The 25,713-nt window shown below is 52.2% G+C and overlaps 1 protein-coding gene across 2 annotated transcripts in view; it reads right to left on the bottom strand.

The window, feature by feature from the left end:
- The window catches only part of TNFSF12 (TNF superfamily member 12), a 241,304-nt gene that overhangs the window by 36,887 nt on the left and 178,704 nt on the right, over positions 1-25,713 (bottom strand). For both annotated transcript variants that reach the window (XM_085637625.1, XM_085637624.1), the window contains exon 2: positions 16,216-16,297. In XM_085637625.1, coding sequence (XP_085493751.1) covers positions 16,216-16,297 — 82 coding nt within the window. The remainder of the gene's footprint in view (positions 1-16,215; positions 16,298-25,713) is intronic.

Genomic DNA, 25,713 nt, shown 5'->3' on the forward strand with positions numbered 1-25,713 from the left:
CCACACTACACCAGCCACATAACACCAATCTCAAATATATCACACAAGACTGGGAACCCTCAGTGACTAGTTCTACGGGTGAAGGAAGGTGCTCCTGATGGTATAACATCTTGCGCATCCATGAGGATGGAATAACTAGCAGTTGCTGACAGTGTAGGGGAAGGTTGTTATGACTGAGCAGTACAACACACGCAAAGCCCCACACTCCAAGGCCCTGCCTATTCTCAAGTCCCCACCCCCTTCTCCCTGTGCAGTCACAAGGTGAAAAATATTCTATGGTTGGCTTGTTGGTAATGGATACGCTTCACTGCTGCCAGCCCCCAAGGAAAGATAAATGGACACAAACCGGAAGACACTGCCAAGTACAGTACACCCCACGAAAACATTGCGGCACAACACGCATTACCATCTGCACAAACGTGCAAGGGTTGGGGACTGCTTGTATGACCAGTCTCCTCTGCCCCCAGGCCAGGGGTGTAGCTATCAATAGTGTGCGGTCACTGGGTTGTTTGCATGGGAGTAGGGGGTCCATTTTCCATACTTGCCGTAGCACCCATAACACCTTTGCTGCGCAACTGCCCAATCAATTTAAGTGTAAGAGCACACACAGCTTGAGGGTCACAAGTCCTAATTCCTGTTAAAAGCATCACCAATTAGCCCCAACCCACACCAGGCTGATTAATTCCAAAGAGGGCAGTGGAACTATGGTAAACAGGGACTGTTGCATTATATCAAAACAATGTATCATAAAATCCAATGCACCTCACACTGTCTGACACAAACCTTCCATTACAGGATATGATGTCATCATCATGCCAATCACACAAGATGATGGACGGAATGTTGTACATTGGCAAAACATTCACCCCCAGTCATAGATCTGGGCTTAATCCATTGTTATTTTGCTCGCCACGCCACCCCAGTTCAGACATGGCCATATGCAAATCAGTCTTGACCCTGTGCCTCATGGGAACAGTCCAGCCCGAACTGCCAAGCCATGTCTTTCCTGGACCGGAATCAAGCATCCTAGGACCGGTTTCGGGGTTTCACCCCTCTTCAGCCAGGATAGCTTGACTCCAGTGGCGTAGTGAGCACGGGACCCACGTCTGGGCATACCCTTCCCACATAAGGCGAACAGCAAAACACACAAGATGATGGACGGAATGTTGCACATTAGCAAAACATTGACCCCCAGTCACAGATCTGGGTTTAATCCATTGTTATTTTGCTCACCACGCCACCCCAGTTCAGACATGGCGATATGCAAATCAGTCTTGACCCTGTGCCTCATGGGAACAGTCCAGCCCGAACTGCCAAGCCATGTGTTCCCTGGACCAGAATCAAGCATCCTAGGACCGGTTTTGGGGTTTCACCCCTCTTCAGCCAGGATAGCTATGGTAAACAGGGACTGTTGCATTATATCAAAACAATGTATCATAAAATCCAATGCACCTCACACTGTCTGACACAACCCTTCCATTACAGGATATGATGTTATCATCACGCCAATGTCAGGAAAAGTACAGTTGTTGGAATACACATGCCCGAGGCACTGATGTAAAAGAACTCGGCCACCAGAAACCCAAAGAGGTCCTTACCAAGTTTCATCCTTCTGAGATGGATAAGTATCTCTTGTGAATAGACACGCCTAGTACTGGCTGTTCCTTTTATGATGCACTCCATATAAATGGTCAACATCAATCTACATGAACCCACAGTCCACTGGTATCACCGCTAACGCCCTGAATCCCAGCACCCACTCTCTAACTCCCGTAGAGACTAGAAGATTGTCTTCTCTCTTCTGAGCTGGAGCCAGCATCTGACCTGGCCAGCAGCCCATAGTCGTAGAACTCCTTCCCTCGACACCTCGCAATGAGCGGGACTTCAGGAAGTTCAGCTGGCGAGTGAAGCCCACCCTTTTCTGTTCTGATTCATGTAAACATGCTCTGTACAACCTGAAGCAATCTGATCAGCAATAGTGGACAACGCTAGCGTCCCCAACCATTTGTTCAATCAAAAGCGAAATCAATGTCCCTGAAGCGCGGGAAGTGAGAGGCAACAATCATCCTTTTAGGTCTGGCATCTTAATAAAAGTATTATGTACAATAGCTTACTTGTATGGGCTTTCACCCCGCCCTCTTTATTCATTGGTCTGCTGCGGTGCCACTCCCATTTTGCTTCTTCGCAGCACAGCATGCAGCATGGGAGAATAAGTCACCCCATGTTACCCACTGGACACCTTCTTGAGTGATGACAATCTGCTTGTACACAAAGTGCACTTATGGCACAAAAGTAGTCCCCTTCACTGGCTCAGACCTGCGGCCCAATACATTTAATACATTTTTTTTCTATTTATAACTTTGCCATCCACTTCCGGGTAAGGACGCCCTTATCGGACGCCTTTCTTGCTCCTCTCTCTCCTTTTCTCCTCTCTGTTGGAGGGAGGACCACCGGGGAGTCAGGGGGCCTTCTCCAGGGCACCTTCCTACCACAAAGTTATAGCCGAGCGCCGCTGAGAAGCCTCCTAGGAGAGGTCTTTCTCCTATGATCGTACTAGGCCCAGTAACACCACCACACAGGACTCCGTATCAGATGCTTATCTAGGTACTTTATCAATAGTAGCACATTCGAAATATTTACAGGGGGATCGAGAGATCCAGAAAGAGTCTCAATGTCTTTGTAGGGACAGGGTAGCGGGACAGTCTTAGTACCAGCCTGGTACGGGGAAGCTCTGCGCCAGACCTTGCGTTAGGCCGAAGGTGGCTCCGGGGATCGGAGCGGCAGGTGCTGGTCTCAAAGCAGCTCGGACGTGGAGAGCCGCGACGGTGTCTGCAGGGCTCGGGTGGTAGTTCCGCTTGGGTCGAGCCGCGACACAGTCAGCAGGGCTCCGGTGGTAGGTCCGCTTCGGTCGAGCCGCGACGAGGTCAGCTGGGCTCTGATGGCAAGTTCAACAAGGTCGGGCCGCGACAGCGTCAGCAGGGCCCCAGAGGTTCGTGAAGGTCTTTAAGCACGGTGGAGCCGCGACGTGGTCAGCAGGGCTCAGAGCGTGGTTCCAGGATGAGTCTTTCTCCGTAGGGTCAGCCGCGATCCGATCAGCAGGGCTCTTGACTCCGGGATACAACTGCTGTCCTGTTGCAGGGTCGCCTCAGATATAGGTCTGGAGCCCTTTGATGTCCGGACCCTTGTGCCCGGGGGGGGCGGAGAGGCTGGGTCGGGAGAGGCCAGATGCTCAGCAGGAGAGGCGCCAGGCCCCGGAGAGCTGTGGGGTGATCGCACCTAGGTGTGGGAGGACGGTTGGGGGTCCCATCGATACTGCCCTCCGCCGGGAGTGGGGAAGTGTTCACGTGGTACCCCCTGGCCAGTTGTTGGTGCCTTGATGTCGGGGCTTGCTGGGGCCGAGGCCGGGTTGAGCGGGGTCACGTAGGCTGGTGCACAGAGTCACGTACAATCCAAAATGGAGGAGCCCCGAGGTGCAGGGGACCTCGTGCGGCTTGGCGAGGGGGAACAGGACCACGCCACGAGGCCGGCTCCAACAAGCGTCCTCCCCAGCTGAAGGCAGGGAGAGTCACCCATCTCCTTGGGGGTTCTCCTCGCCGAGGCGGAAGAATCTGGATAGGCCGTCGGCATTGGCGTGGTCGTTGCCGGGCCGGTGCTCTACGGTGAAGTCCATCCCTTGCAGCAAGATGGACCATCGCAACAATTTGGGGTTCTCGCCCCGCATCTGCATTAGCCACCGCAGGGGCCGGTGGTCAGTCTGGACTCGGAAGTGGGTGCCGAAAAGGTAGGGCCGGAGCTTTTTGAGCGCCCATACCACGGCGAAGGCCTCCCGCTCGATGGTGCTCCACCTCTGTTCTCGGGGCAGCAGTCGGCGGCTGATGAAGGCCACAGGTCTGTCGAGGCCCTCGGTGTCCATCTGGGAGAGGACCGCCCCAACCCCGTACTCCGAGGCATCTGTCTGAACCACGAATTCCTTGCCGTAGTCAGGGGCCTGTAGTACAGGGGCAGCGCACATTGCTGCCTTGAGGGTTTCAAAAGCGGTCTGACAGCGGGGTGTCCAGTGCACCGTCTTGGGCTGCTTTTTGGAAGTGAGCTCTGTGAGGGGGCCCACAATTCTGCCATAGCCTTTGATAAATCGCCGGTAGTAGCCTGTGAGGCCTAAGAAGGCCCGGACAGCTGTTTGGGTGGCGGGGGGCTCCCACGCCTGGATGGCATCGACCTTCAACTGGAGGGGCGCCACCTGGCCACTCCCCACCTGATGGCCCAGATAGGTCACTGATCCCTGACCGATCTGGCACTTGCTGGCCTTAATCGTGAGCCCGGCCCTTTGGAGAGCGGCCAGGACTTCTCTGAGGTGTCCTAGGTGCGCGGCCCAGTGGTTGCTGAAGACTGCAATGTCGTCTAAGTAGGCCGCGCTGAAGGCTTCTAGTCCGGCCAGGACCTTGTTCACCAGTCTCTGGAAGGTCGCTGGGGCGTTCTTCATACCGAAGGGCATCACCCGAAAGTGGTAGTGCCCGTCGGGGGTGGAGAAGGCGGATCGTTCCTGGGCGCCGGGGGTGAGCCTGATCTGCCAGTACCCAGCGGTGAGATCAAAAGTGCTTAGGTAGCGGGCGGCCCCTAAGCGGTCGATTAGCTCGTCTGCCCGTGGTGGGCATCGGTCTTGGTGACTGCGTTTAGGCCCCTGTAGTCCACACAAAATCTGAGTTCCGGGGGGGTGCCGGGGGCGGCGGCCTTCGGCACCAAGACCACAGGGCTGGCCCACGGGCTGTCGGATGGCTCGATGACTCCGAGGGCGAGCATCTTGGAGACCTCCGTTTGTATGCAGGCTCGGACCCGGTCGGGCACTCTGTAGGTGCGGTGTCGCACAGGGGGGCTGTCCCCGGTATCCACGTCGTGGACGCACCAGGGGGTCACCCCGGGCGTGAGAGAGAAGAGGGCAGCGAAGGGTTGCAGCAGCTGCCGGCAGTCATGGCGCTGCTCTGGGGTCAGGGTGGTGGAGAGTTTGACGCCCTCCATGGAGCCGTCTTGGTCCGAGGACCCCAGGGGGTCGGGTAGGGGCTCGGAGTCGCTTTCGCCCCCATCGTCGGTAGCCAGCAGCAGGCTTAGTTCGGTTCGGGCAAAGTGGGGCTTGAGCCGGTTGGCGTGTAGGACCCGGAGGGGGTTCCTTGGGGACTCCATGTCGACCAAGTAGGTGACGGGGCTCTTCTTCTCAACCACCTTGAAGGGTCCGGTCCATTTGTCCTGAAGGGCGCAGGGGTCCACGGGCGACATGACCCAGACTTGCTGGCCCGGCTCAAACTCGATGGTCGAGGCATTTTCGTCATACCAGCGTTTCATGTCTTCTTGGCTGGCTTCGAGGTTGGCTTCTGCCAGGGCCCGGAACTTCCGAGTCTGGTTCCGCAGGGTCAAGAGGTACCTGTAGACGTCGGGGGGGGGGGCATCTTGGACGCACGCCTCCCAGCCCTCTTTGACCAGGCTGAGGGGCCCTCGGACGGGGTGCCCATACAACAGTTCGAAGGCGCTGAAGCCCAGGGATTTCTGTGGAACCTTTCGATAGGCGAACAGGAGGCATGGCAGCAGGACGTCCCATCTCCTCCTCAGGGGCTCTTCCAGGCCCTTGATCATCCCTTTCAAGGTTCTGTTGAACCGCTCGACCAGTCCGTTCCCCTGGGGGTGGTAAGGGGTGGTGAACTTGTAGGTGACCCCACATTGTTGCCAGAGGGATCTCATGTATTTCGAGATGAAGTTCGTACCCCTGTCGCTCACCACTTCTCGGGGGAACCCTACCCTGGAGAAGATGCCCATCAGGGCCCGGCCCACCACTGGAGCTGTCACAGTTCGGAGGGGGATGGCCTCTGGGTATCGGGTGGCGTGGTCGACCAGTACCAGGATGAAGCGGTGGCCCAGGGCGGTTCGGGGGTCGAGGGGCCCCACGATGTCGATCCCTACCCGTTCGAACGGGGTGTGGACGGCTGGAAATGGTTGGAGGGGGGCCTTGACTCGACCCCCAGTCTTCCCGCTGGCTTGGCAGGTCTGGCAGGACCGGCAGTGGTGGTCCACGTCTCTCCGCATTCGGGGCCAATAAAAATGGGTCACCAAGCGGCTGTAGGTCTTGTCTCGTCCGAGGTGTCCGGCGAGGGGCACGTCATGCGCCAGGTTCAGGAGGAACTCTCGGAATCGGAGGGGAACCACCAACACACGGCCGGCTCCTAGTTCGGCGACTTTCTGTTCGCTATATAACAAGTCATTGTCCCAATAGATCCAGTGGGTTCCCGTGGGGTCCCCCGTGGCCTGGGCGGCCGCTTGCTGTCGGGCCCCCTCGAGGGACGGGCAGGCCTTCTGTTCTTGTTGGAACTGTTCGCGGGTGGGGCCCCCGTCGTGGCGCCACTGGGCCAGCTCGGGGATCTCGCTGAGGGAGGCGGCCTCGTCGGGGGAAAGTTCGGATGGCCCGGCCTCATCGTCAGGCTCTTCCGTGCCGGAGGAGGGTGGCAGTTCTGGACCCGCAGGCTCGACGGGGGCCGCTGCAGCGGCTGGTTGGGCGGTCATGGACTGGGTGGTGGCGCAGGCCCATTCGGGCAGTCCTAGCATCCCCAGATGCTCTCGGCGCTCCACCTGGGCCCAGGGGGAGCTCTCCAGGTCGTTCCCCAGGAGGCAGTCCACTGGAGCGTCGTCGCGGACAGTTACTTTCAGGGTGCCTGACACTCCTCCCCACTCAAAGGGGATCCGGGCCATCCGGCACATGCTTTCGGTGTTGTCCGCGGTCCGGACATGGCATAGGACATGCGGCAGGATCTGTTCGGGGGTCACCAGGTGGCAGCGGACAGCAGTCACACTGGCCCCAGTGTCACGGAGGGCCTCGGCCCGTTGCCCATTGATGGTGACCCACTGCTGGTACTTCTGGGTGTTGCGCGGGATGGGGGCTCGGGGCACCATTTCTCGGGTGCCCAGGCATACGAGTGACATGGCAGCCGGTTCCCACTCGGGGGACCCGACGTCGCGGTTTTCCTCCTCTTCTTCTTCTTCTCCTTCCCCCAGGGCTGCGGCGGCTATTTGTCGGGGAGGGGGCCCAGCGGTCCCGTTTCGTCGGTTCACGGGGCAGGCCGGGTCGCTCGCATAGTGGCCTGTCTGTTGGCAGCCGAAGCAGGTCACTGTTGGTCGGGGTCCAGGCCTGGCGATGGGGGTCCCCCTACGGACCAGGGTCGGGGACGTGTGGTTGGCGGCTTGGCCTCGTGGCGGGCTTCGGAGCGGCCCGGCCGGGAATTCTCGACTGCGGTGGGACCCTCCTCCTCCGACCCGCTGGCGAGGAGGTCCCGTGGTACTCCGTTGGTAGTCCCCCACGGGGTTCCGGGGGACCCGGGTGTTGACCCATCGGTCGGCTTCGGCGGCGAGCTTCCGGGGCTCGGTTAGTTTGCTGTCAAGGAGGTGTTGCCTTAGTTCGACAAAGCAGTTGTTGGCGAGGTGCTCCCAGACAATGAGGTCGAACAGTTCGTTGTACGAGGTGACCTTGCTCCCTCTTATCCACCCTTCAAAGGCTCGGCTGAAGAAGTCCACGTATTCGACCCAGGTGGTACCGGGGAGCTTCTTGCAGTCCCGGAAGCGCTGCCGGTACATCTCGGCTGATAGTCCGTAGCGGGTGAGTAGGGCCTCTTTCATGTGGTCGTACGAGGTCATCACCGCGTCGGGGAGTTGCAGCAGGGTATCCCGGCCCTCGCTGAGGAACCTCCCCCATAGGCCGGCACCCCAATCCTTCCGGGGTACCCGATGGGAGGTCATGGCTACCTCGTATGCTCGGAACCATTGCTGGATGTCGTCGTTTTTATAGTACTCCTTGACGACATCCTTGGGGATATGAACCTTTGGCTCGGTCAGTGGCAGAGCGTCCCGGGATCCGGGGGTGCTGGTCTCCCCCGTTTTGGATTTCAGTTCGAGTTCCTTGAGGCCCCTCTCGTGCTCGAGGGTTAGCCGTTTCACTTCTAGTTCTCGATGCCGTTTCTTTTCTTCGATTTCCTCCTGCAGCCGTAGTTGCTCCAAGGCCAACTTTTTCTCCGCCAGCAGGAGTTCACCGTCCAGCCGGAGTCGTGCGAGTTCTAATTCGTGTGTCCGGACCCTCTCCGGTTCTCGCATTTCTTCGTGGGATAGGCCGGCTTCCGGGATGCTTCGTCCCCCATCTGCCGGGGTCATGGTCGGCGGCAGGTTTTTGTCCCGGGCCGAGGTCCCTTCGCCTTGGGGTGGAGTGGCCTCGGATTCTGCCCAGGCTTTTAGGGCTTTCTGCATTTCTTCCTTGGTGCCCAATCCTGTAGTTGGGATCCCTTTGTCCTTGCAGAATTGTTTCAATTCTTTGTGGGTGTATTCTTCCAACCTTTCTTGCTGGAAGGTTGCGGCCACGGTTGTTTCTTGGCTGCTCATGGTTCTCTTTCTTTTCCCGTCTGGTTAGGCAGCGGGTGCGTTACTTGCCTGTACGATTGCGTCTGCCTCGGATCCCGTCGCTGGCCACCAAATGTTGGAGGGAGGACCACCGAGGAGTCAGGGGGCCTTCTCCGGGGCACCTTCCTACCACAAAGTTATAGCCGAGCGCCACCGAGAAGCCTCCTAGGAGAGGTCTTTCTCCTATGATCGTACTAGGCCCAGTAACACCACCACACAGGACTCCGTATCAGTTGCTTATCTAGGTACTTTATCAATAGTAGCACATTCGAAATATTTACAGGGGGATCGAGAGATCCAGAAAGAGTCTCAATGTCTTTGTAGGGACAGGGTAGCGGGACAGTCTTAGTACCAGCCTGGTACGGGGAAGCTCTGCGCCAGACCTTGCGTTAGGCCGAAGGTGGCTCCGGGGATCGGAGCGGCAGGTGCTGGTCTCAAAGCAGCTCGGACGTGGAGAGCCGCGACGGTGTCAGCAGGGCTCCGGTGGTAGGTCCGCTTCGGTCAAGCCGCGACGAGGTCAGCTGGGCTCTGATGGCAAGTTCAACAAGGTCGGGCCGCGACGTGGTCAGCAGGGCCCCAGAGGTTTGTGAAGGTCTTTAAGCACGGTGGAGCCGCGACGTGGTCAGCAGGGCTCAGAGCGTGGTTCCAGGATGAGTCTTTCTCCGTTGGGTCAGCCGCGATCCGATCAGCAGGGCTCTTGACTCCGGGATACAACTGCTGTCCTGTTGCAGGGTCGCCCCAGATATAGGTCTGGAGCCCTTTGATGTCCGGACCCTTGTGCCCGGGGGGGGGGGGTGGAGAGGCCGGGTCGGGAGAGGCCAGACGCTCAGCAGGAGAGGCGCCAGGCCCCGGAAAGCTGTGGGGTGATCGCACCTAGGTGTGGGAGGACGGGCGGGGGTCCCATCGATACTGCCCTCCGCCGGGAGTGGGGAAGTGTTCACGTGGTACCCCCTGGCCAGTTGTTGGTGCCTTGATGTCGGGGCTTGCTGGGGCCGAGGCCGGATTGAGCGGGGTCACGTAGGCTGGTGCGCAGAGTCACGTACAATCCAAAATGGAGGAGCCCCGAGGTGCAGGGGACCTCGTGCGGCTTGGCGAGGGGGAACAGGACCACGCCACGAGGCCGGCTCCAACACTCTCTCTCCTTTTCTACTTTGGAGACCCGCTTTTTCAAGTCGGCTGAGTGAGATTGTTCTAATTTTTTTCTTTTCTCTGTCCGCTTACTTGCGGGGGCACGATTGAACATTCATTTCAATATCTTCATCCCTTGCCATGCCCGCTTCGTTTGTATGCATGCGGGGGCACGATTGAGCATTTATTGTCACTTTTACATCGTTACCCACGAACGAGCACAGTACTCTCCGATGTCTGGCTTCTTTCATTCTTATGGTTCCTCTACCTTATTTCCGGGATTCCACTCCGGTCTTTCAAGTTTTGATTTTTGTGTGTGATTCCTTCGTTTTGTCCTTTAGCTTGACTTTCAGTGTTTCAATCACCTTGAAGCATTAGCTGCCCTTCTAACTGGATTCTGTTTCCTGTCTATTATATTCCTATTAAAGAGGACCCGGCGCTGGAACCCAGTGCCATCGCATTTCTATTCCTAACCTTTTGCAGCCGAGCCAAAATCCTTTTGGTCTGGGCTGGTTACTCAATTTTCCCTCTATAAGGTTTTTAGGTCTCGCCTGACCCAGCGCATGCGCTGGTCTTGCAAGAATTTTTGAGAGGGCTCCAAAAAGTGCTACCAGGCCAGCCTAGAGCTACAGTGCATGTGCGCGGGCGCCGCGATTACTTTCACTTTCGCGGCCGCACGGCCGCTTGGCATAGCCAATAGGTCTCGCTTTTGGGACCTTATAAGTATTTAGTTATGCAACTGTTGCATAGCTAAACACTTATAAGGTCCCAAAAGTGAGACCTATTGGCTATGCCAATGCTTGTTTTTCTTCTCCCTTTTCCACCATTACAGCTTAAGGTATCGCTTTATTTACTCATCCATATTCTACTTCTCTTATATACTATTAATAGCTTATCATTTTCCATGTTGCTTTTTATTCTTGAGCAGTCACGCTATTTTTGGCTCTAATTTACTCCAGACGCTGACTTTCATCGTTCACCCAGACGGCGCATCCATGCTTATTGACAGTCCTTGTTGACTGCATGTTCAGATTTTCTTATCTGTTGCTGTAAGTTGTCTGTTTTTTTTATTCCATTTTCTTTTCCCTTACCACCTCTTATGCTGACTTTCTGCACCTCTTTATTTTCTTTTACGTAACAAGGTTTCTCACTCGTATTGGGTCTTGGCGAGCCCTTTTGTCCATTCCTCTATCATCAGGTTTTCTTATTTTTCTTGGTGAACTACTCTGCCCACATATTTCCATCAGATGCGTTATCTCTCTCTTCTTTCTTCAATTCCATGAGGCATTATACAGGCACTGGTGAACCGTATCACATTTATCAGGAGGTTCTTACCTTTCACCCCAATTTTGTTTACTGTTGTTGGGTAAGACGGTCAGCAGAAGCTAGCTAATACCTGATTCCACCCTTGCTTTACTTTACAGATTGAAGTCCTGAATGTTGTCACTTGTCAGGCACCCACCTGTTCCCTCCATGCAGCATATCCTTTGATCTTTACATGCTTGTGCCCTGAAGAAGGTGGCGGCTAGATATTAGCCCTTCACTGAAACGCACGTCGGCACTGCGCTCTGACAGGAACATCGCAGAGATACATGTAAAGAAAAGATAGATGAATATATGGTTCTAATGTGCCGGATCTATTATCCTTTCTCTCTATGGACATACGAAAAGCAATGCTTATTGAACTAGGTTGACAGATCCAACTAAATATGTATATAGCTATCTGTTGACACTAGCCCATGCATTTATATTCTTGCATTATTTTTGTTACCTTCAGTCTGTATATCTTTATGTAACACCACAGGCTGTATCCAGACTTGAAGCTGTACACGATATTGCTTCTACACCTCATGCGAGGCTCCTTACTCAATGTGTCCATTTTATTGCTTGTTTTTTGAGTATGAGTGATGTATGGGTGTCAGCACGGTATGATTGAGTTGATGGGAGAATGCTGTTCATATTATTGATAAGATGATTTTTTAGTTGTTTCTCAGCCGTGATTTATTGAGATTGGGGGACAACTTAAGAATCATAACACTGTTTTTTGGGGGTGTTTATTTGAAAAGAATATGTACAGGATCATGTCATTTGACTTGCTTTATGGTCTAGTTTGAATACTTGATAGAATGTCTCAAATACTCATTAATCATTTACATTTAAAAAAAAATATATTTTTAAACTAGGGACACTAGTTTTTTCCATTTTCTTGCTTCATTCAGGTGTTTTGAGCCTACCCTGGCCCCATTCTCCATGTGGCACATTTGAGTAGCTATTGAGAGACGCTGAGCGCGCTGGTTATCTTGTAGCCAGGTGACACACATTTCCTTCTTAGGTCTCGCCTGACCCAGCGCATGCGCTGGTCTGGCGAGACATTTAGTAGGTGGGTTTAGAAAGTGCTACCACATTTTTGTGCTGTCGACAAGCTACAGTGCACAATGGCGTGCACGTGCACAGCTGCTCCCCGCATTCCCCTCACTTCTCGCCCAGCCATCTGCCTTTCCTGCGCCAGCCTTCAGCACCATACCCTTTCCCCCGCTGCTGCGCGTGCATCCCTAGCGTGAGTCATCGCGATCACTTTCGCTTTTACAGTGATCGCGATGAGGGATTGTCAGTGTGTAAGGGGTACTACATCTTCGTTCTACTACTCTGTCTGCCTTTCGATAACTCAGATTGACTTTTTGTTTTCCCATCTCATTGGCCGTCTCCCTACCTAGTCTCTATGCTCTTACAGTCCCCGGTCTGCCTGCCACTATCCTTCTCTCTCCTCTTCTCCCCTTTCATGTGCCTGCCTCTTTCTCTGCGGTCTTTGCACCAAATCCCTCCCCCCGCTGCTGCGCGCGCATCCCTAGCGTGCATCATCGCGATCGCGATCACTTTCGCTTTTAGAGTGATCGCGATCGCAATGAGGGATTGTCAGTGTGTAAGGGGTACTACATCTTCGTTCTACTACTCTGCCTGCCTTTCGATAACTCAGATTGACTTCTTGTTTTCCCATCTCATCGCCCGTCTCCCTACCTTATCTCTATGCTCTTACAGTCCCCGTTCTGCCTGCCACTATCCTTCTCTCTCCTCTTCTCCCCTTTTATGTGTCTGCCTCTTTCTCTGCGGTCTTTGGCTCTTCCTTTCTATCGTCTCGCCTTTCATGTCCATTTGTCTCCCTCCCTGTCTCTGTTGCTCTCCCATTGTCTCTTTTCATGACTTGGTTGCCTGGTGTGGATTTCTCCTTAACGTGCTCTATTCACAATGCTTTTTTTTCCTACTGTAAATAAGAGTGACTGTTGCTGTCCCTTCACTGCCCACACAAACAGGCTGCACGTGCCCTGCTCATGGGCTGGCACTGACCAGTGAATTGACCATTCTTCTGGTGATTTATAATGTAATGCACCTTCCTACAACTGGTGAGCACCAGAAACCACTTATGTACTCTGGAAGTGGACATGCAGAGATTGTGAACATGCACTTTTGTAGAATGCGTTCCTTGCATTGCAGTAGTTTCACTAAAAGATGCAGCTTTGTGCACTCTCTTCTGTTGTGTTCAAGATGTTGAATGTCCGTCGAGAAGCGCCTTGAAGCCTGACGTGTTGGCGCTGCGTTTCTCTAATGAGCTGGACTTTGAGGCCTTACATGCTCACATATGTGTAGGTATGCCAGACTAGTCTCTCTGCTCCTATGTCTGCCTGATGCAACAACACTGCTCAGGTGAGCACCAGCCCTGTCTTTGATTTTGTGCTACACATTGTACCCCTGCACTTAAGGCACTTCTCGACCAAGGGGAAAGTTAAACACACATACTCTTCCTATGTGACTTGATTGTGCCAACTGCATCCCATCAGGGCTTCCTCTCCCCTCCACAATTTAACACCCAAAATCAGCAATAAGCAACTTATAGATGGCCAGGCAACCTTTGGGAATGGCGCTCGGGTGCGCAGGTACCAGAGTCGCCATATTTTTCATTCCTTTTGATCCGTTTGAGATACAATGTTTTTTTTAATCTACAGATTATGCAGCGGATGATGGATTGTGTGTCAAAATCAGATATATAAGTTCAGACTACCAGTTGTACAAAAAACCCCACTTTAAATAAGTACTCAATGCAGTGCTATAATGTGCCTATTAGTGTCAAAGCTTCTATGTTAAAGAAAAGCCCTTTTTTGAATTTTGTAAGACACTTTATCATATTTTCATTAAACACCACTGAAGCCCATCCTTGGGTGTGTGTGGCCGTTTGCCAGTGGCACATGAAGCAATAGTATATGTTGCAGCACCCAGGATAATGTGCTGCATGGCTAAATACTTATAAGGTCCCAAAAGCGAGACCTATTGGCTATGCCAATGCTTGTTTTATATGGTTGTTGCTTCTAGTTTATAACTTTGAGAGGGTCTGGAAGCTCCCTGGACGCTGCTAGTGGTGCCACGCAGCCACTTGCAGTGTGCCACATTCCGCGTGCGCACTGCAAGCAGCATCTATTTTATAATGAGTTTTTAACCCATTCATTGACAGCTGTCTGTGCCTGGTCTTGTCTCCGTACGCATGGTGGTCTGCTCCCACATCACTCCTCACCTCCGGTAGCTACACCGGCTTCCCGCTCAGAAACACTGCCAATACAAGGTACTCACCCTCGCCTACAAAGTGCTGCATCAGAAAGGACCTGCCTACCATAACTGCCGACTGCACTTTCGCCAGCCAACCCGGAACCTCCAATCAACCTCACTAGCACACACCCTTCACATTTGCAGAAGCAGAACTGGAGGCCGCTCGTTCTCCTGCCTAGCAGCAAAGACCTGGAACGCCAACCCCCAGGGCATCAGGGAAGCCACCACGCTCACAATATTCTGCAAGAAACTAAAGAACTGGCTCTTCGACTAATGCTCCTGACCTCCTGCACCTTACTCAGCCACCTGGGTGCCCCCGCTGGTGATTAGTTTGCCCCCCCCCCCAATTTTTTTATATTTACATTACATTTTTAAATGGGCTTCAACCCTTTCCAAGATGGCCCCGTGTGTGTGGGTGTGTGTGTGTGTGTGTGTGTATGTGCATGTTTGTGTGTGTGTGTGTGTGTGTATGTATGGATGGCCCTCTTAAAATATTTTTGCAATACAGTTTTACAAAAACATTGAGAGACGCCTGCCTGTGTGTGTATGTATGCATGCGCGTACATGGGCGGCCATCTTTCAACGTTTTTGTAAATGCTGGGCCTTATTTCCTTGCCAGGGCAGCGGAACCAGGCAGGCACACACTTGGCAGGCATTGAAAGACTTTCTCTACCTCAAGATGGCAGTGAAGGCTCTGCCGTCGGACACACAGCAGTCCTCCACCTCTAAATAAGTTAGGGGAACCGGGAGTTGGACAGACGGGTTCTTGTCGGATTCCTCAAGTCCAAATAAAGCCCTCAGCAACACATTTTGTGAGAAGAAAAAAACTGATGTAGTGTAGTGAGATAGTTGTTACAGGAGCTGCTGCAAGTCACCCATTTCAAAAGACTGCTCAACTTCCAGAGGCTTATTTGTAATTCTTTTACTGCTCAGGGGATCGTGGCTTCAATCTCTTAACAGGTTTCAACAGCAGGTTTTTCCTCAGAAGGAGGATGACCCACTTGAATCTGTATGTTCTGATTGTTTCTTTTGTATTGGGCTTTCAACCATTAATATGGCCCCATAGCTCTTTCTTCAACGCACTGAAAGCACCACCGATAAGCCCCAGCCCACACAAGGCTGGTTAATTCCAGAGAGGGCGGTGGGGCTTTGGTAAACAGGGACTGTAGCATCTAGTGCGGAAATGGAGGCGCCATTGTCTGATGGTGTATGTTGTCTGTGGATGTTTGGTTATGGGTGGCTAAACGAGTTTGTTTAGTGTTTATTATAGAAATGGTTTGTGTTAGTGTGAAAGTAAAATGAGGTAAACCTAGGGAGGGTCTTGTTGGTATGTTATGTGTAGGGTTGGGTGTCTCAGAGGACTTTTGGACTATGTCACTTGATTGGAGGGCTGGTGGGCATTGCCTGGTCAGAGCAGACATCTTTCTAATCAAGCATTACAACTCAAGCTGGTGTTTAATGATGCAGTGTTGCACATGTGAGGATGGTGAAGGGTTTTGCTAGTTTTCTCTTGGTGTTACCTTGCTGTGTTGCATGAAAGCGGTATTGGTTTGGCAAAATACATGGATTTACAGACATGTCGTGCACTGTGCGGTGAGAGAGTTCTAAGTGGCTAAACAAGACGCCCTGTCTGAGTAAGAGCATTTAGGGCTGTGGTGTCATCGATGGTCCGCCGGTGGTGTTCCTGTTAGACAATGACTGTTATTGGATATCTGGTGTTAGCCAAGATATAGGATGTCGGTCGTGTGTCAGGTGCGCCTGGCAAGGGCGGTCTGTAGTGTATTCACTGAAGGGATGTGTGGTCGGTTTTGGGTTGTCGGTGAGGAGAGCGGGTCAATTATAGGCTGTAGTGTTTTTGAGAGAGCAGTAGCCTACCGCGTACAATAGTAGGTTTGGCTCACCTTCTTGCCTCAAAGTGGGGCAGGTGCCTCACAAAAATATGAAAGCAAGTAGAAGTAGAAGTAGTAAGCATAATGCTTCCATGCCATGCTCTAACTCCTCACCAAAATGGGAAACAAAAGAAACCGTGTCACAATCATGTGCAGCACGCGCCGCCTGGATGACGTCACTTACCTGTGCGCCGCTGCCTGGACTTGCCTTCCTGTGCGAAGCGGTACAGGAACCCTTCCCCATTCCAGTCCGGTCCATAGTGCACCTGGAGGGGGCAAGACAGAAACACAACACAATAAATCCAGATGCATCCCCAAGAATGAGCGGCGTCTGCTGGTCCCTGTCACGTGATAGCCGCTTGGCCAGCCCTGTTCTTTCTTGGCATTACTAAATTGTAAATTGATACTTGTATAGCGCACTACTCACCCGTAAGGGTCTCAAGGCGCTTGTACGAATACCGCTGTGGAACCTATCCTGGCTATCCCTGTGAGGCGTCCACTCCTGGGCACCCCCAAGGTGGAGGCCAGGCATCCTTAGCGTTGTGGGGGCCGTTGTGGAGATTAAGCAAGCTATTGCCCAGAGTTGCAGAGTGGGACTCCATGATTGGAATGGCACCGAAGCGAAAATTATCAGGTCCGTGGAATTTTTTAGCCCAAGACCCACCGAGGCGGGGAATTGAACCCTGGTCCTGGGCTAGACCTCTGCATCAGGGTCTGCCGCTCTAATCATTGAGCCACACTTCTCCACCTTTACTTCATTACTGAACTTGTAATCTGACTTCCGGCCCTACATACATGAGGCAGCTCTATTCACCCCACCTCTTCCGCTCCACAGATTTGTGCTTGTCTTCACATCATTGTCACCTCACCTAAGCTAAATTTTTGCCAGGCCCTCCTGGTAGAGGTGTTACTAAGCATTTGTGTGGCACAAATCCGACATTAGCATGGCATCATGGTGCCAGTATGACATCAGCAGTTCGGAGTATAACTTTCCAACCTTTTTCATCACAGATTGGCGGGGTCAGATTCGGCGTGGTGGAGTTGTGCTGCCAGTAGGGTGGGAGGGCTTCATTGAGTTTTAGGTGCCTGAGACCGGAGGGCGTTACCAAACTATTTACTTATTTCTTGGATTGGCAGAGATGCCCCCTGTCTGGCAAATGTATATGTGTGGTAAGTTGCTAGTGCTCTTATAGTCAGATAATTACACATTAGAGATGTGTATTTCAGTATAAAAGACAGTGCCAGCCTGAAGCAGTCACTGCATGGGTTACAATGTGCACAGGTTGGGTGTGCATAGCAGCTGGCTGGCTGCAGCCTGACTTATAAATTACATAAATATCTCTTCGTTCCAGTTCAGCCTCCTCGAACTGCACAAAGTTACTATTGACTTTGAAAGTGTGCACATACCTCTGCCAGCAGTCGTAGTCTATAGCACTGCCATATTTAGAACCCAGCTAGATTCCTTACTACATTGTCTTTTTCAATTTTGAGATATAGGGATATTCCTGTATGTGAGAAGTTGGCCTGATGTATGATGTCACTAGTTATAGTGTACACCTTATATCAGTCCAAATACCCTTATGGTGATTGGTTGTAAAGTCAACCTTATAGACCAGCTATCCTAGTGGTAGCATGGACAAGAGCAGTCTTAGGCTAAACTCTGAATGGCATGTGAAGCCAGCTGTGATACCATATATAATCCCTTGAATACCAAATGAAAGGACACCACAACAGATATATATATAAAATAAAGTGTATTTATTCTAAGCAAACCCTCAGCACTCTTTATGAGATTAGAGGTAAGTACAACACAGTCTTATTAATGCATACAGTAAGTCACACAGGTAAGTAATACAGTTAGGCCCTAGGGGCCACGCAAACCATATACTAAGTAAGTGGTATAAGAACCACTGTCACGGAAATAGAATAGGCCTAGGCCTAGGGAATCGCTGGGGCTACACTACACTAGCGTTAGTTAGGAAGTGGGAGGCCCACGGGATTCGTGTGCAGAGTGGAAACACTCACGCGTAATGCGTAAAAGTCAATAGCAATGTTACAGTTTAGAAATAGATAGATTTAGGACACTTCCGGAGTAGCTAGGAAGTTGAGACTTGAAAACTAGACACTAGGATAGTCACTATCCTGATGAGCACCGGAGTACCCAAGTTACCTAGCCCACAGGCTGCGGGTGCATAGGGGTGAAGATGCGTCGTTTTCGTCGTCGACTCCTATGGATGCCTGAAGAAAGATGCTGACAGGCAGTCAGGGGAGAGTGTCCGGTGGATCCCAAGGCTGGGATCAAGAAGAGAAGAAACCTGCAAGCAGAAGGGACAGAGTCAAGGTCACTAGCCAGTGACCACGTGGAACCAGGAAGGAACCAGGCGATGTCGTGAAGAGTTGCAGGTGAAGGTGAAGCTTGTCGCTGCAGCCAGGAGGACCAGGAAGCGTCGAGGACGACCAGGACCAGGAGGCGAGCTGTCCCACGAAGGCTCTTGCGGTCGGCGGCGTCGAAGTTGGACTAGGACTCACCAAGCCTTGGCAAGCGGAACCCACGAAGAACAAAGGACTTGCTTCTGGTGCAGACCAGGAAGGTCTGGGGTGCTTCTTCTTTGCAGAGAAGCGGGAGCCAGTCTGGAGGAGCCAAACCAGCGCAGAAGATTTCAGGGAGCGTCGTCACAAAGGCCACTAGCCAGCGGGCAAGCAACCGGACAGACGCGGCAAGCAGGAAAATGCTGAAGGGCCCCACGCAGGACTCGTGGAGTGTGGGGGGCTGATCTTCGGTGCAGATGGTGCTTGGGGTTGGGGCTTCTCAATCCCCGGTGCACAACTTCGAGGGTACCTCAGAAGCTGCGCTGTAAGTTACTAGCCACTTTTCCCAGGTAGCCGGTCCCACGTCGCTCGTCGCCTCCACGGATCTCAGCTCTGCTGCAGATGTGGATGAGGGTCGGAGAAGTCTGGAAGTCAAGGCTCTGGTCGGGCTCTGCAGTCGGTTCCTCGTAGAACGGTCGCAAAGCAAAGGGGTAGTCTCTTGATGGTGCCTGTTTGCACAGGGTAGCCACTCCTTGGCTACAAGGGAGATTCTTCAGTCTTCTTCTTTCGTCGAATGTCGAAGGTCCAGAGTTTCTGTTCAGTTTTGCAGGTTCAGGATAATCTAAAGTCTTGAGGCCCAACTCCCACTCTTATACTAATCTGGGGGGCTGGGATACCTGCTAGGTCACGCCTTATGGGTGGGACCTGGGAGGGGGTGGTTACACCCACTTCCCTTTGTCCAGTTTCGCGCCAGAGCTGGGGCTGGAGTGCCCCAGCGCCGGTTTGAACTGGACTATGCAAGGAACACCTTGTGTGCCCCAGGCATGTCTCATTCCTTTCAGCCCACCCTGCCCCAATACACTAAAGGCTGTCTGGGGAGGTGCTAGCACCTCCCCAAGCAGGAAACCTATTGTCCAGGCCTCCCTGGCTGGGATCACTCCCAGCTGCAGGAGGTCAGACTTGTGTCGTGGCAGCAGCATCCATTTTGTGATGCTGAGGCTTTGGTCAGAGGTTACACAGCAAAGTAGGATTTTAACATGTCTCTCCCTCTAGAAGGGGGGAATAATATCCTCATCACCAGAAATGGTATGGGGGTATTATTCCAAAGTGTTAGACACCTTACACGACATGTTTTGATACAGCCCAACCATAGTTACCATAACCGTTTAAGATTATAAGGCACTTTAAGAGTATATGGTAGGCTATATCATAGAACAGCTATAAGGACATGGTTCCGAAAGCTGCAGACAGGCTCAGCTCATGCTAGAGCACCACCTCACATGTTACCAAGCACTCTGCCTCCAGGATTGTTAAGGCCTGCCACAGGAGTGACTGATAGGTACACATGTGTCTATATATAAGGTAGGTATAGGAATACTACACCTAAGCAAGGGGTGATTACACGACCTTGCCCCAGCTGAGTGATCAGCCAGTTGTGTCTGATTGGAAGGCCAGACCAGGGGTGGCATAATACATGCTGCAGCCCCTGGGAGGCCTAGGGTACACCTATGCCCTGGGTACCTAGGGTACACTATACAGGGTCCAATAAGGTGATCCTTACCAATTGGGTATGTACCTAGGGTACATGGAGTCCATTTTACAGAGAGAGCAGACAGCCTGAGACCCTGAATGGCAGGATCTCAGGCCAACTAAGTCGAAAAACCAGCTAGACACTAGGCAAAAAGTTGGGGGTAACCATAGTCAGATATCCACCTTCCTACACAACCCCCCCCCCAAACGAAAGGAGATAAGGCTGGCCTTGACAAGGTAAGCCTCTATTGCCTGAGTGGCCATATAAGGAAGAACCAGCACTGGCATGGTTACCCCCTGTCTCATGGTCCACTAAGCAATCCCTCATCCTAAAGATATCATAGGGTCTCCACCATAGGGAATCTCTACCTTTGGTGTGTCTTTGCAAAGTAAAAGGCTGGTGTTGAGATGGAGTACTGAAGTGAGTGTCCCCAAAGTGAGGCCTCAGCTTCCTCCAATCATCCTCCACCATGGATGCCTTTCTTTCTCTAACTGAGTTGCACTGTGCTCTCAGGGTCAGCCTCTGGCTACCTAAAGCTGGAGGCTGGGTCCCTTTTGTGGGCTTACTGGAGGGACAGGTCAGGTTTGGGGCCCTAAGGTCCCATGTTTGCCTGTGCCCAACAGAATCCCTCTGGGGGAGGTCCCTAACTACCTGTGAAGGGGATCCCTCAGGAATGTTTTTACCCATCACCTGGCTAGGGCAACTACCCAGGCAATCCTCATTCTTTTGAAGGGGGGGTTCTTGTGGACAGGGGCCCTCTTGGGGTCCACTGGCCTCCCTGACCTCTGCAGCCCTGGGCTGACTGAGGCAGGGTAGAGAGAGGCAGGCTACCTGCACCAGACTGGGTCCCACCTTGGAAGGGGCCACTGACATCAGAGGCTCTGCCAGGCCAGGCCTGGCTACCTCTGGGGCAGTTCCTTCACAAGGGGTGAGGTCAGATCCCTGAGGAGGCTGACCTTTTCCTAATGTCTGGGGAGAGGGAGACTTTTCTTCCTCCCCACTACTCTCTGTTTGTGTGGAGTGATCCATAGTTTCAGGCTTCACTACACCTATATCAGTCTGAGTGTGGGCTGAGACCATTACAGCCTTGCCAACCTTTTCAGGAAGGCACTCAGTTTGTGTTTGAGCTGTGACTGTCACAGCTCTGCCAATTTCTACAGGGAAGTCTGTCTGTGCCTGGGCTGTGGCTACCACTGCCCTTCCAACCTTTTCAGGGAGGAAAGCTACTTGGACAGGGGTTGTGACTGGCACAACCCCACTACCCTTTTTGGAAAGGCCTACCATTTTAGAATGGGTGTCTTGTTCAACTCCAGCCCAAGCTGAGAGTTCTAAGTCATTCCCCAGCAAGGAGTCCACAGGCAAGGTTGGAGACACTGCCACCCTTTTAGGGCCAGTGACACCTCCCCAGCTGAGACATACCTCTGCCATGGGATGACTGTTCTGGTTGCCATCAATGTTAGTTACCTGGTATGAGAAACCAGGCAAAAGCTGCTCAGAGGGAACTAGCCTATGGGCCACCATAGTGATGCTAGCTCCAGTGTCTCTGTAGGCCTCAGCTTTTCTACCATTGATGTAGGGTTCCTGTCTGTACCTACCCAAAGTGTTGGGACAGGCAGTGAAGTTGGCAAACCCCATGCCACCATCACAGACAAGAGTAGCTGCTGTAGGGGAATTGGCTAAGCCAGGATCCCCCTGTGTTCCCCAAGAAAACCCAACCAAATTTTTGGGGGCACTCCCACCACCTGGGGGATTACTGCTGACAGTAATAGGTGGTGTGACAGGAGTAGTTGGAGGAACAGTTTTGTTTTTAGCCTGTGGGCAACTGCTGTCAGTTTTCCAATGCCCAGGTGTTTTACACACATGGCAGTAAGGCTTTTTAACTGTGGTAGATGGGGGAGCTTGGGACCCACCACCCTGTGTGGAGTTTTGGGGCCCTGAGGAAGATTTCTCTTTTGCTTTATCCCCACCCTTCTCTTGAGGCTTGGCGGTATCTTTCTTTTGGTCACCACCCTGATTTTTAGGCCTAATCCTGGTCCTGACCCGTTTATCTGCCCTCTTTCCCAATTCTTGGGGAGAGGTCAAATCTGAGTCTACCAGGTGTTGATGGAGAAGCTGGTTCTGACAATTATTAAGGATCTGCTCCCTCATAATCAAGTTGTACAATCCTGTATAGTCCTGCACCTTGCTGCCATTTAACCAACCTTCCAAAGCCTTAGTGGCACAATCCACAAAATCAGACCAGTCCTGTGTCTGTGTCTTCTGGGTGTCTCTGAACAACAACCTATATTGCTCAGTGGTTAAGCCAAACCCATCTATCAGAGCACTCTTCAGGACTTTGTAATTGTTTGCATCCTCATCACTGACTGTGAGGAGCTTGTCTCTACCTTTGTCAGAAAAGGAGAGCCACAAGATAGCTGCCCACTGACTTTGGGGTACCTGCTGTACTTTGCAGGCCCTCTCCAAAGCAGTCATCCATTTGTGGATGTCATCCCCATTCTGATATGGGGGGACTATCTTGCTTAGGTTTCTATGGTCATAAGACCTATCCCTATCTCTAGGAATGTTGCTGCCACCAGTGGGTTCTGACCCACACAATTTTTGCTCTCTAGCCAGAGCAAGCTTCTCTTTGGCAAGGGCAATTTCTTCCCTCTGAATCCTCAGATTAGCTTCCCTCATTCTGGCTTTATGCTCCTTTCTCTCAGGTGAAGTCATTCCCCTGTGAGAGGAAGCATTAGAGATGCTAGAGACATGGGAGTGGATGGATTCCCTTGAAGGGGATCTGTCCCTCCTGCTTCTCTGTGAATGTCTACTTGTGGGTCTGTATGGGGGGACCCCATGCAAACTCCCATGTAAACTTAAGTTAGCCTGGCTAAGTCTCCTTACTTGGCTCTGGCTGTCTACCTCCCCATCTGAAGCCCCATCTGACTCCTCTATGGTGGGTAGACCCTCCTCTGTGCCTAGGGCACCTTCCTGAGATGCCCTCTGAGCATCATACTCCTCTAGGAGTTGTCTTAACTGAAGGAGGGTAGGGTTTGCACCCTGTTTTTTTCCTCTGGAGGTACACAACTGTCTCATCTCCTGGAATGTTAAGGTATCATATCTAGAGGGGATCTTTTGCAGACCTGATCCTCCTGAGAGAGCATCTACTTGATCTACTCTCAGAGACATGATCTAGTGAGGGTGTGGTGTGTGCACCTACCTACACTAGTTGTATCTACTAAACCTTTCTAGTAGTTGTAGTCAGGGTGTGTTACTCCCTTCAACCTACAACTACAAAGTCCAGTAGGACTTAAGTATAATAATCTATGTTATATGTACCTAGACAATATCTGTGTGATCTTTCAATTTAGTATCTCAAGATTACAATGGTATTACAACAGCAAGCTCAGATCCCAACCGCTGCTCACCAATGTGAGAAGTTGGCCTGATGTATGATGTCACTAGTTATAGTGTACACCTTATATCAGTCCAAATACCCTTATGGTGATTGGTTGTAAAGTCAACCTTATAGACCAGCTATCCTAGTGGTAGCATGGACAAGAGCAGTCTTAGGCTAAACTCTGAATGGCATGTGAAGCCAGCTGTGATACCATATATAATCCCTTGAATACCAAATGAAAGGACACCACAACAGATATATATATAAAATAAAGTGTATTTATTCTAAGCAAACCCTCAGCACTCTTTATGAGATTAGAGGTAAGTACAACACAGTCTTATTAATGCATACAGTAAGTCACACAGGTAAGTAATACAGTTAGGCCCTAGGGGCCACGCAAACCATATACTAAGTAAGTGGTATAAGAACCACTGTCACGGAAATAGAATAGGCCTAGGCCTAGGGAATCGCTGGGGCTACACTACACTAGCGTTAGTTAGGAAGTGGGAGGCCCACGGGATTCGTGTGCAGAGTGGAAACACTCACGCGTAATGCGTAAAAGTCAATAGCAATGTTACAGTTTAGAAATAGATAGATTTAGGACACTTCCGGAGTAGCTAGGAAGTTGAGACTTGAAAACTAGACACTAGGATAGTCACTATCCTGATGAGCACCGGAGTACCCAAGTTACCTAGCCCACAGGCTGCGGGTGCATAGGGGTGAAGATGCGTCGTTTTCGTCGTCGACTCCTATGGATGCCTGAAGAAAGATGCTGACAGGCAGTCAGGGGAGAGTGTCCGGTGGATCCCAAGGCTGGGATCAAGAAGAGAAGAAACCTGCAAGCAGAAGGGACAGAGTCAAGGTCACTAGCCAGTGACCACGTGGAACCAGGAAGGAACCAGGCGATGTCGTGAAGAGTTGCAGGTGAAGGTGAAGCTTGTCGCTGCAGCCAGGAGGACCAGGAAGCGTCGAGGACGACCAGGACCAGGAGGCGAGCTGTCCCACGAAGGCTCTTGCGGTCGGCGGCGTCGAAGTTGGACTAGGACTCACCAAGCCTTGGCAAGCGGAACCCACGAAGAACAAAGGACTTGCTTCTGGTGCAGACCAGGAAGGTCTGGGGTGCTTCTTCTTTGCAGAGAAGCGGGAGCCAGTCTGGAGGAGCCAAACCAGCGCAGAAGATTTCAGGGAGCGTCGTCACAAAGGCCACTAGCCAGCGGGCAAGCAACCGGACAGACGCGGCAAGCAGGAAAATGCTGAAGGGCCCCACGCAGGACTCGTGGAGTGTGGGGGGCTGATCTTCGGTGCAGATGGTGCTTGGGGTTGGGGCTTCTCAATCCCCGGTGCACAACTTCGAGGGTACCTCAGAAGCTGCGCTGTAAGTTACTAGCCACTTTTCCCAGGTAGCCGGTCCCACGTCGCTCGTCGCCTCCACGGATCTCAGCTCTGCTGCAGATGTGGATGAGGGTCGGAGAAGTCTGGAAGTCAAGGCTCTGGTCGGGCTCTGCAGTCGGTTCCTCGTAGAACGGTCGCAAAGCAAAGGGGTAGTCTCTTGATGGTGCCTGTTTGCACAGGGTAGCCACTCCTTGGCTACAAGGGAGATTCTTCAGTCTTCTTCTTTCGTCGAATGTCGAAGGTCCAGAGTTTCTGTTCAGTTTTGCAGGTTCAGGATAATCTAAAGTCTTGAGGCCCAACTCCCACTCTTATACTAATCTGGGGGGCTGGGATACCTGCTAGGTCACGCCTTATGGGTGGGACCTGGGAGGGGGTGGTTACACCCACTTCCCTTTGTCCAGTTTCGCGCCAGAGCTGGGGCTGGAGTGCCCCAGCGCCGGTTTGAACTGGACTATGCAAGGAACACCTTGTGTGCCCCAGGCATGTCTCATTCCTTTCAGCCCACCCTGCCCCAATACACTAAAGGCTGTCTGGGGAGGTGCTAGCACCTCCCCAAGCAGGAAACCTATTGTCCAGGCCTCCCTGGCTGGGATCACTCCCAGCTGCAGGAGGTCAGACTTGTGTCGTGGCAGCAGCATCCATTTTGTGATGCTGAGGCTTTGGTCAGAGGTTACACAGCAAAGTAGGATTTTAACATGTCTCTCCCTCTAGAAGGGGGGAATAATATCCTCATCACCAGAAATGGTATGGGGGTATTATTCCAAAGTGTTAGACACCTTACACGACATGTTTTGATACAGCCCAACCATAGTTACCATAACCGTTTAAGATTATAAGGCACTTTAAGAGTA

This window comes from Triturus cristatus, chromosome 12 (assembly GCF_964204655.1).
Source record: "Triturus cristatus chromosome 12, aTriCri1.1, whole genome shotgun sequence".
NCBI lineage: Eukaryota > Metazoa > Chordata > Amphibia > Caudata > Salamandridae > Triturus > Triturus cristatus.